Below are 10168 nucleotides of genomic sequence, written 5' to 3' on the forward strand. Positions count from 1 at the left end.
TCTCCTTATTATGATAGTGGTTGTTATTATCACAATCTACAAATTCTCTCAATTGGGCTTTATTGCTGGAGAACATTCAATGTTGAATCGATGGTGGTTTTTTCAAAATCCGAAGAATATCGAATATACTCCATTTAGCAGAATCAGCAATTCTGCGTAAGTATTTTGAAAAATAAGATACATCGCAATCAGTGTAAATCAGTGGTTATCAAACTCAGGTTTGCGGACTCGATCGGCTTTGTGAGAAACTTCTAAAGGTCCACACATCTCTTTTTGATTAAATTTAACTGATAATTTATGATGACCAGTTTTCCTTCTTTATGGTAGGCTATGCCTTTTTTGTATTGTACATTTCTAACTTACTTACTTTTCTAACTAGTTAGGTGAATACAATGTGATTGAGCGAGCAAAGCAAGCAAGAAAATTTTGCAGAGATGCAAAAAATACATATTATTAAATGCTACATGTAATTTTATAAGCAGAAAAAATGCTGCACAAATTAAATATTCGTGGGCCCCTAGAGAGAGGTGGGCTCCCAGCCGAGTATTTGGGATGCAGTAAATACGGCCTTGCATAATTTAAGCTATTGATTATCGTGCTTTGGTTGCAGCTTTCTTCTTTTTTGAACATTCAAAAAACATTTCACAGACAAAAATAAGTGAGTCTCTTAAAAGCCATGACTCCTCCCTCCGGCCGGGGTCACAAGAGATGGTTAACATGGCTCTGCACAGGTGTAAGTTTTCATGCAATTTTTTGATGTTTATACAGACAAGTATGAAATATTTGAAAGCAAATCATAAAATCATACAAATACAAACATCCTTAAAAATATAAGTTAGGTGAAAAACACATAATATGGATATTTCCTTTTTTTTGTTTTTTATAGGTTTGTGAATGAATTGGAAAAGCAGAAAACAATATTGTTATGGCATGTTGCATTTAACGATCCTACTATGGTTGCAGAGTTTTCACAGGAAGCCTTGAGTGAAGTCAGTCATGGGACGTAAGTGTTACTGTTTACTATCTCAACAAATTACGACTTTTGTTTATGTTAAGAGACTTTGCACGTAAATAGTCAGTTTCCTGCAGTTTAGAAACGCAACAGTAACAATATAGATTGTATTTGGCAATGCAATCTTATTAGGCCTACTATACTCTGTATGCGGTGGGATGGCGCAGCGAATAAGACGCTAGCTTTCCAATCATGCAATCCTGGTTCGACTCCCAGCTTAAGCTGGTTGTTGAAAAACACCGCTCAACTCTACCCAGGGTGTAATAAACTGGATGGGCGTAGTTACTGAAGGAAAGGTGTCGAAACAAAGGAATTGGCCACCCTACTTTAGTTAGTGCCAAAGTCTTAGTATAATGAGAACCTTATCTTCTCAACCCCCGATGCTTGGATCAAGTATGGGACTCACCTTTACCTTTTGCAGGGTGAAGTGAAAAAAAATTGTTCATGTAACAAAAACATAGGCTATGTCTTAAAAGTGGCGTTTTGGTATATTGACAATTTCCAAAGTGATTTTGATCATCTGCCCCCTGTACCCAGGTGGCTAAATGTGACCTTCAAAACCGGCAAAAATTTTATAACTTGAGAAGCGGTTAAGCTACAATTCTGTTTTTTAGCTTAAAATGCTCTTAGTGAAATACTCACTAAAACTTTATCTTCCTAGCTAGATTCAAATCAAACAACAAGATTACTGATGAATCAGTGAAATTTTTTAATATGGTTGAAGGATCAATAAAGTTTCCAAGAAATAATGTTCGGGAAGTTCTTCAAAGAAGTGCATATTCTGCTCATTATGTAAATGTGCTCCTTGCAATGTTGCGTGACAATGATGAAAGTGTGCATCGTCTAGCAGTGAATAGAATACTTAGCATTAGAGGAGTGACCAGCAAATGTGGCATTGTGCAGACTGGTGACTAATCATAAAATTTTAACACCGATAAAGAAGGCAAGGTCTCCGAGATGGGGGAAGTTGGGCAAGGTTTCCCCCTAGCAAAACATTGTAAAGGAAAAACGAGTAGTTTTTTGTTTTTGCACTTTTGAGGGGAGCCCATTTTTACTACTAAAATAAAAATGTATCCACTCAATAATAAACAAATTCCTAAATGCAGTGCGTAGTTCCAAGTATTTCTCAGTCATTGTAAATGTCACTCCAGATGCTTTTCATCAAGAAAAAATTACTTTCGTGTTGAGGTAGGCGATGTTGAGCAGCTTCAAGACGTAAAATCTAAAGCTGAAATGATTTCTATATCACTGAACGGTTTCGAATATATCGATAGTTTCAACTTGAAAACTGGTGCTGCTTTGGCTAAGCGTGAACTATTTTTGCTTGACAACTGAACCTTAACTTCAAAATCTGCATTGGCCAGGCATATGATATTGTATCCAACATATCTGGGAAAGTGAAAGGTGTCAGTCCAAGCACGATTAAAGAAAGTAACCCTGTCTATTTTTTGTTTATGGATGTTGTTGCTTAAATCTAGTTGGAGTTCATATAGTGTTGCCTACAGCGTTGTTCTAATGTCATATCGTTTTTGGAGTAGTTGGTCAACTGTAAGCTTGTGGCATCTTTAAAGTTATAGCCCAGTCAGAGGGAAAATTCTGAAAAGTCTAAAGAAAGCTGTTCTATCATCTTTGCAAAGAAAATTGGCTTCGAGAAGGTAATCAAGACGTGATGCAGTCAAATCCATTGCTTTACATTACCCTTTTGGAATTGAAGCTCTAAAGACGTTATTTAAATGCATCAAGTTGGAACCAACAAGAGCTTGGTCAGAAGCTGAGTCAACGCTAAAGTAGCCTACAACTAGAAGTTTTAAATTTATGACTGCTTTGCATTATGTGGATTACAGTCCTAAACAAGATTCACTGATGAATGTAATGACGTTAAAGGAAGATGTAATCTAAGTAAGAGAAAGCTGAGAAGAGTGGGCTACTACTCGCAAGCTAAAGTTGTTGTACCAATTATAAATTTAAAAGAAAATGATTTTCTTTTCTTGAGGACATAGAACGCTTTTATAACTCCACTTAACTAGCTGAATCATTCAAACGAAATGTATTCTACAATTATATTGCAATTATTTGCTAGTTATTGGAATTGACAAATGTATCAACAAACTCAAACATATCGTCGATGAGTATGAGGTTTCATGAAAATTTTATTGTATGTCTGATTTGCAGTTGCAGGCATGTGGAACAAATTTAAACCATTTGTACAACAATGACATTTTGGATGAGTTGGTACTTTTGACAGAAAGCTACACAGCAAACTTCAGCTGCAAACCAGAACGAACCACCCATAATCTCTACACAAGGAAACCATTGATTGCAACTTTCGAAACGCTTTTGCAAACAGTTTTGTTATGAATTTTTTTGTTGTTCGGTAGCTATACCTCCAACGGTTGCGATTTGAAAACGTGGTTTTAGCAATTACTGAAATTTATAAAGAATTGTTTGCGCTTCACTATGACTAAAAACCGATTGAAAAACCTAACCATGTTGTGCATCAATTCAGACGTCGCAAAATTTTATCATTTGTTGCTGTGATCCGTAACTTTGCATTGCAAAAAGTCCGGAAAGAGTTGAATTAAATCATGGGTGTCCAACGCCCGGCTTGCGAGACGTTTTTGTATGGCCCGAACTGTTGTCGCAAAATGTGTCATTTTTGGCCTGCAGACATACAAAAATCATATAAATTCAACTTGCATTTTTTAGAAACTTAATGTAGCTGTTGGCTCGCGAACACTTCAGTACTATCAAATCTGGCTCGCGTGGGAAAAAGTTTGGACATTCCTGAATTAAATGCTTGGTTGAACTATTTTCGTTGCCTGTATTGTGTGTTTACAAAGCTTTCTAGACAAAGTAGTTTGCCTCAATAGCATTTTTGCTGCAAGTGCAATCCAGTGATTATTGTTGATTTTTACATTGAACGAAGTTCTTTTCATGCTGAGGAAAGTAGGCTAACTTCAGCTTAACACGAACATGCAACGCAAGATACAAATTAGTTGTGTATTTGCTAAAAAATATTATGGGCCCATTTTTCGTATTGTTTCCCGACCAATGCTGACTTCTCTCGGAGGCTCTGCAAGAAATACAAATGCATTTATTTTCACACGAGTCAAAATTAATTTCTATCAGAAAGTAGTTGGATCTTCTCAAGTAAAGCTTCTTCAAATAAGTCACAATCAAAAAGGGATTTTTTCAACTACCACGATATTTGTTGTGCCACAAGTAAATATTCAAGCCAAATTTGTTATCACTTGTCTAAAGGTTTAATTTAATAGACAGGCTATGCAAGAACCCTCTCTGAAGGGTTTACTCTGAGGTTACCTCTTCTCTCTTAACCTCTCTGAAAGATTATTGGAAAATGAAGCGATCAGAGACAAATTAGGTTCTGGAGCATCCATGTCATTATTGAAAGTCATGTAAAGTTGCTCACTAAAGCATCAGGAGTTGTTAGTGGATTCGAAAGAAGAGTTGGGCATACAAAGCAAAAGATAAGCTCAAGGAAATTAATAAAACCTTCGACAAAAGAAACAGTTCGGTGCATAAAATTCCTTTTTTTTCTGTCTTGAAGATGGAGAGATTGTGTGACAGAAGATATGGAAATAGTGGGAGGGAAGGAAAAAGAAACTGCTGACAGAGTGATGTGGAGGACTGCAACCTGCACCGGCAACCCCACTTGAAGCTGCAAAAAGAAAATCTAAACTGATAGGCCTATCTATGGTATAATAATTCAGCAAAAAAATTTGTTTTTCTATTTCAACGCGATGTTTAATACCGATTTAATTTTATTTTCATTTGTTTGTAGGCTGTTGATGTGTTGCCAGACATGGTTAGTAGGCTAGTTTTGTGTTTTTTGAATATGTATCCAAATGCTATTTTACATCATCATCAGGTTTCTTCCTCTCGTCAAGGGTGGGAGGCAATTAAGTGTGGCATGTTTTTTTTTGTATTTAGACATATATGTCGACTAAGAAGTATTTTGTAATTCAATAACCTTTTGATAATTTATTTGTGTTTGAAAGATTGAAATATGTTATGTAATACCAGAAGATAATTTAAAAATTTTCAGTAAACTAATCATCTTCTTGATATTTTCTCAATGATGTAAATTGCTCCACAGTGACCGCCAAGCCAATTAACTTACTTCGTTGGATGTTGTAACGCAGATCAGCTATGTAGGTATTGTATGTCTTTCTCAACCTAATATCCCTTTTTTATATGGTGTGACATAGAAATGTAGGAGCTGTTATAGGCTACTGCAGGGGCCAATGAGCGTATCGAGTTAAACTGCGGTCAAATTTGCATTTCTTATCGACTAATACAGTACAAGAGGTATGTTTCATTTCAAAGTATAGGGTATTCGAGTCTTAGAAGAAACAAAAGCCTACTTCGAGCCACATGACATAGTTTAGGTTCCCGGCCGCATTTGGCCCACAGGTTGCACACTTCTGGTCTAAGATAATACATAGTTATATGCTTGAGTATATTACTAACTTAACCTGGCTAAATAATGATTTAGAAAACAACATTTAAATACTTCTACAAGAAATTATAAATTTTTCTTCATATTTATGTTAATATCTTAAGTAACTTGTGCTTTTTCCCATTTTTGATCGATGTGATACGTTTACAAGTAGGCTAAACGTTGTTTTATGGCAGATATTAACATGGACCTTCTGACCATTTTAAGCTAAAAATCAGCATTCTAGCTTAACCGCTTCTGAAGTTATGAAATTTTTTACCAATTTTGAAGGTCACATTTAGCCACCTGGGTACAGGTAGCAGATGATCAAAATCATATTTAAAGTTGTTATTAGGCCTAAACGCCACTTTTAATACGTATGGTTTTTAATATGAAAAAAAAAATTCATTCCACCCTACTATACAGCCCTACCAGTATCATGAGAACTTTATCTTTTCATCCCTTGTGCTTGGATTCAACAATGGGATTCACCTAATAGACCTACATAATAGGATACATCAAATTATGTGAATACAGACAAAAAAAATTATTTGCAGCTATAAAATGTATTCTCCTTCCTGTGGAAATTGTATCATTACCTACAACAGAAGTTGTCTTTCCAACAGTGATGCCGTTGTGCTTCATGCTACTGAAACAAAAGAAAGAGGCCTTCTATCGACAACAACACGGTACCTTTAAAGCGTTCAATGGAAGTAAATCAAACCGTTCACACACTACATTAAATATTTTCGTAAATATTTTGCAAATAGCAATTCCTTTTGAGGCCATGATGGAAAATTTAGGCAGTTGCAAACGCCAGCATTCGTCTGTAGTCTGCGTTTTAGAATCGGGATGCTCACAAATTTATTCGAATTTCATTAAATGATTTGGAAGGAAAAGTTGACTTTACAAAAATTGATAAACGCTTGGTGCCAATGATCTCCACAAAAAAAGAAAGCTGAAATTCCTCATTGTAGGTCAATGTATAAATTTTAATCTTATCCTTTTTCGTGCGAGAAACAAGGGAAATATAAATAAGTTCAATTATTGTAGATTATGTTCATCAGACTACAATCTGCTATTACGGCTTTTAAAACTCCTCAGAAAATTTTAATTCATTATTTTATTACAGTCGCCCTGACCAATTGTACGTTTGGTGGACCCAAGAAAGCAGTGGGTTACATCGTTTTCCCTCTGGCCAGGGAATGATCAACTTCTTCAATCAAACTATGACGGTTCGACGTTCATCTGGCATTTACAGCCCATATAACAGTTTCTCACGCATTTTGAAAATGCTTTGGTATGCTACAGCTACAGAATGTCGATGAAATTAAACGGAAACGACTTACAAATTTGCATATGCTTCGCACTTTAGCTATATCTGTTTGTAACGCACACAGTAGGCTATACGGAACCAATACAAACTTAAACCCTGCTGAGCTTAAAAATCTTAATATAGCCTACCGTAGAAAAGAATTGTTAAGCTATCTTTGAAAGAAAAAATTGCATGCATAAAAATTTCTCAAGCAAAATGAAATGGCACTGTTCATTGTAGTGACGATACGAACACAAGTTCTGAATATAAATCTTGGTTTCGAAATTTGTCTTCCTTTGGTAGTCATGGACCTGCGATGATGCATTCCGCGATGGATACAGCGCTATATAAAAACATGCATTATCATTATCTTATATTGATTTAAGGCTTTTACACTTTGCTCTTTACTAATTTAAAGTTTGACTCGTTTGTTTTTTTATTATATTGAAGCAAGTCGAAAAGAATGTCCAAAAGTGCATTGTGCATTACACAGCCTACTGGCTCAAATCTGACACTGATTAAGATCAATCAATGCAGGAGCAAAAAACGGGGACATGACACGGTGAAGACAGTGGCTAGTCAAAAGCATTTGCGTTTGATCGATGAGAATACATTCAAAAATGTGATAAAAAATCTTCCGAACGATTCAATCACATGGACATTTTTCGACATTCCTTCCAAAATACCTTTGGAAATTCATGCACTTCTTGCAAAAAAAAACAGGTAAAACTCTTTCAAAAAAAAAATTTTTATTGACTTTTATTGTTATTAACTAAGCTTACATGGGCTGTATTGACAATCGAGTCATCCACACACATGCAATTTACTGTCTACTGTCTGTCTACAATAAATAGCTAGTGTAAATGATGCATTATCCCAATAAACTCAGAAAAAATGCAGATTTACACACTGTGAAAAATAATCTAGAAGGAAGATTGGCATAAGAAGCTTTGGCCTAAGCCTAAATCAAAAGCATTCGCTCTTATCTGAAGAAATAAATAGCCTACTGTTAAAAATCCTTTTCAATTGCAAACAGAAAGTTCTTAGTACCAGTAAGTAATAAGTCTTTCTGACTTTCAGAGAAACAGCTTGGGTTGTAAGCAATTGTAAACCTCAAAGGCGATTCCAATACTTTCACAAGTTAAAAGCAGCTGGATTAAAAACTGACGTATTTGGAAATTGTGGTCAAGCGTTTCCTATAGAATCAAGATGGGATCCTGCGTTTTATGAAGTTTTAAGCAGGCAAGATTTTCTATATATTTAAATAATATTTCAGCCGAATTAGCGTAAAGAAAATGAAATCAATTTATTAAATACGTTAATGCTTTTTAATCTTTTTCCTTGTTATTGGCAACACTTCGAGATAACCAATCAGTCTCAGCTCTTCCTAGAATGGTAGAAAAGAAATAATTAGCAGCAATGTTGAATAAGGATTGAAAGTTTGGTGATTAAGTCACAACATTTAGCCTACGTCTAACTTTAATCAGTATCCACGCGCTTCCCAAACCTCATAACAGCAAAATAAGGCAACCTCTCTTGGTTTTCACAACAAAAATTAAAAAAAGCATTAACGATTATTCGATAACGGTTAGTTTCATTGTTCATATGAAAGTTCAATTCTAACTAGCTAGAAATGCTTCAAATAAGTTATTAAATTCAACAATCCAAGCAAAATTTTACTCGATTAGTTTAACTTAAAATAACCCTTGCAAATGTTCCGTTGCAGCACAAAACCATATTTTGGAACACATTAAACTTTAGGTCTAGTAATATTACCTCATACCCGCCCCTTAGGCTACTTAATAATCAAAATGTTGGAATGCGTTCTTTACAACGGAACAGCCTAAATCGACCCATTTGTTTGATTTTTAAGTGGTGTCAATAACGGTGAATTCTATTACATTAGCATGTGCTTAACTGAAACTGACCAAATGCATGAACAGTATGCATTAAAGGTATTGGTGTAGTTGGTTTAACCATTGTTTTAAACAAATTATATTTCAGATACAAATTTTACTTGTCATTCGAGAACAGTTATCACTGTGAAGATTATTTCACTGAGAAACTTTGGTACAACTCGTTGTACAGTGGAGCGGTGCCAATCATATTTGGACCTCACAAAGATGATGTAGCCGCAGTGCTACCCCCAAAATCGTACATTCATACTGAAGATTTTGAAACGCCACAACACCTGGTTAACTATCTAAACTACTTAGATCAGAATGTTACTGCTTACTCTGAGTATTTGGAATGGAGATCTTGGATCAAGTATTTAGACGAAAATGGAGAGTTTCATCCGCAAAACCAAACAAGTAACAATTCAAATATTTCAAACCAAACATTGCAACTTTTAAGCAAGTTTGTAACAAACCTACAAACTGGATTCTGTGGTTTGTGCAAAACAATTCATAAAACTAATCAACTTACTAATGTGATTCCTGATGTGGCTACATGGTTTGCTCAAGACCGACCAGAATGTCTCAATGGGTAGTTTTCTTTCCTATATTTTTTGTTCTCCACAAATTCAGTATTAAAATGACCGTGATACTACCAGTTCGTACATGTGTGTTTTTATTTACATTTATTTGTTTTATCAAATATACAATTTTGGTAGGAAAGTAATTTTTTGTGGTTTTTCCTGAGCACATCATGTGATTTTGCCTCTCCCTTGTCTTGCCGTTTCATTCTTATGGGTTTCTTTTTTCGATTTTTGTATAATTATGTAGATCAGATCTGTAAGTTCAAATTTATGAAGAACATCAGTCTGATGGTTACTTGAAAAGGGTTAACATGAATAATTTATGGTCGAAAACGTTTTTAATTTTTTAGTTTATGGTCATGTTTTTATGTTAAATGCCGTCTGGTTGTTAGATTTATTTGTTTATCAAATATAGATATAGCTTTCTTAAACCTATAGGCCTACCGTATATTATAATATTATAGCAACAAATAATTATTTGTTTTATAGCCTATATTTTTTAATTTCTTATAATGTGAAAACACCGTTGTTTCATTCATAGCATTTTTATTATTTAGAAAAATTTAGGCTGTGTCAGTATTGGGCTACTCGTAGTTTTTTTTTTTTTTTTGCTCGTAGTTTTCGTCGATTGGGTGTATGGATTCGGTTTCAAATTCAGAATGCAATAATTTATTGAAAAGTCAATTTATTACTTTGTGGTATTTTATTTTTAAGATAATAAAGTCATTTTTTTAAGCCGAAACCGTTGCTCAGAGCGTTTCTTTTTTTAATATTTTATAACTTACCTTGATATAGGCAGTGGGATGGCGCAACGGATAAAACGTTTGGTTTTCCAATTATGCAAACCTGTTTCGACTCCTGGCTTAAGCTGATTGTTGAAAACAACGCTCACCTCTACCTAGG

The 10168-nt window shown here is 34.8% G+C and overlaps 1 protein-coding gene across 1 annotated transcript; it reads left to right on the forward strand.

Annotated features, from left to right (window-relative positions):
- Window positions 1-6691: 6691 nt before the first annotated feature.
- LOC145784761 (glycoprotein 3-alpha-L-fucosyltransferase A-like) lies at window positions 6692-9844 on the forward strand. The gene is made up of 5 exons (XM_082596609.1): window positions 6692-6771; window positions 7324-7509; window positions 7867-8028; window positions 8791-9188; window positions 9530-9844. The coding sequence occupies exons 1-5, from the start codon at window positions 6701-6703 to the stop codon at window positions 9613-9615; spliced, it is 903 nt and encodes a 300-aa protein (XP_082452735.1). The 5' UTR covers window positions 6692-6700; the 3' UTR covers window positions 9616-9844.
- Window positions 9845-10168: the final 324 nt, after the last annotated feature.

Source organism: Aplidium turbinatum, chromosome 15 (assembly GCF_918807975.1).
Source record: "Aplidium turbinatum chromosome 15, kaAplTurb1.1, whole genome shotgun sequence".
NCBI classification, from domain to species: domain Eukaryota; kingdom Metazoa; phylum Chordata; class Ascidiacea; order Aplousobranchia; family Polyclinidae; genus Aplidium; species Aplidium turbinatum.

What these genes read in the sequence shown, in the direction of transcription:
- LOC145784761 (XM_082596609.1), top strand. Translation starts at nt 6,701, where the DNA reads ATGACGGTTCGACGTTCATCTGGCATTTACAGCCCATATAACAGTTTC. An exon ending in CGCATTTTGAAAATGCTTTG is followed by an intron (nt 6,772 to 7,323) that starts GTATGCTACAGC and finishes CAATCAATGCAG; the next exon opens with GAGCAAAAAACGGGGACATG. An exon ending in CTTCTTGCAAAAAAAAACAG is followed by an intron (nt 7,510 to 7,866) that starts GTAAAACTCTTT and finishes TCTGACTTTCAG; the next exon opens with AGAAACAGCTTGGGTTGTAA.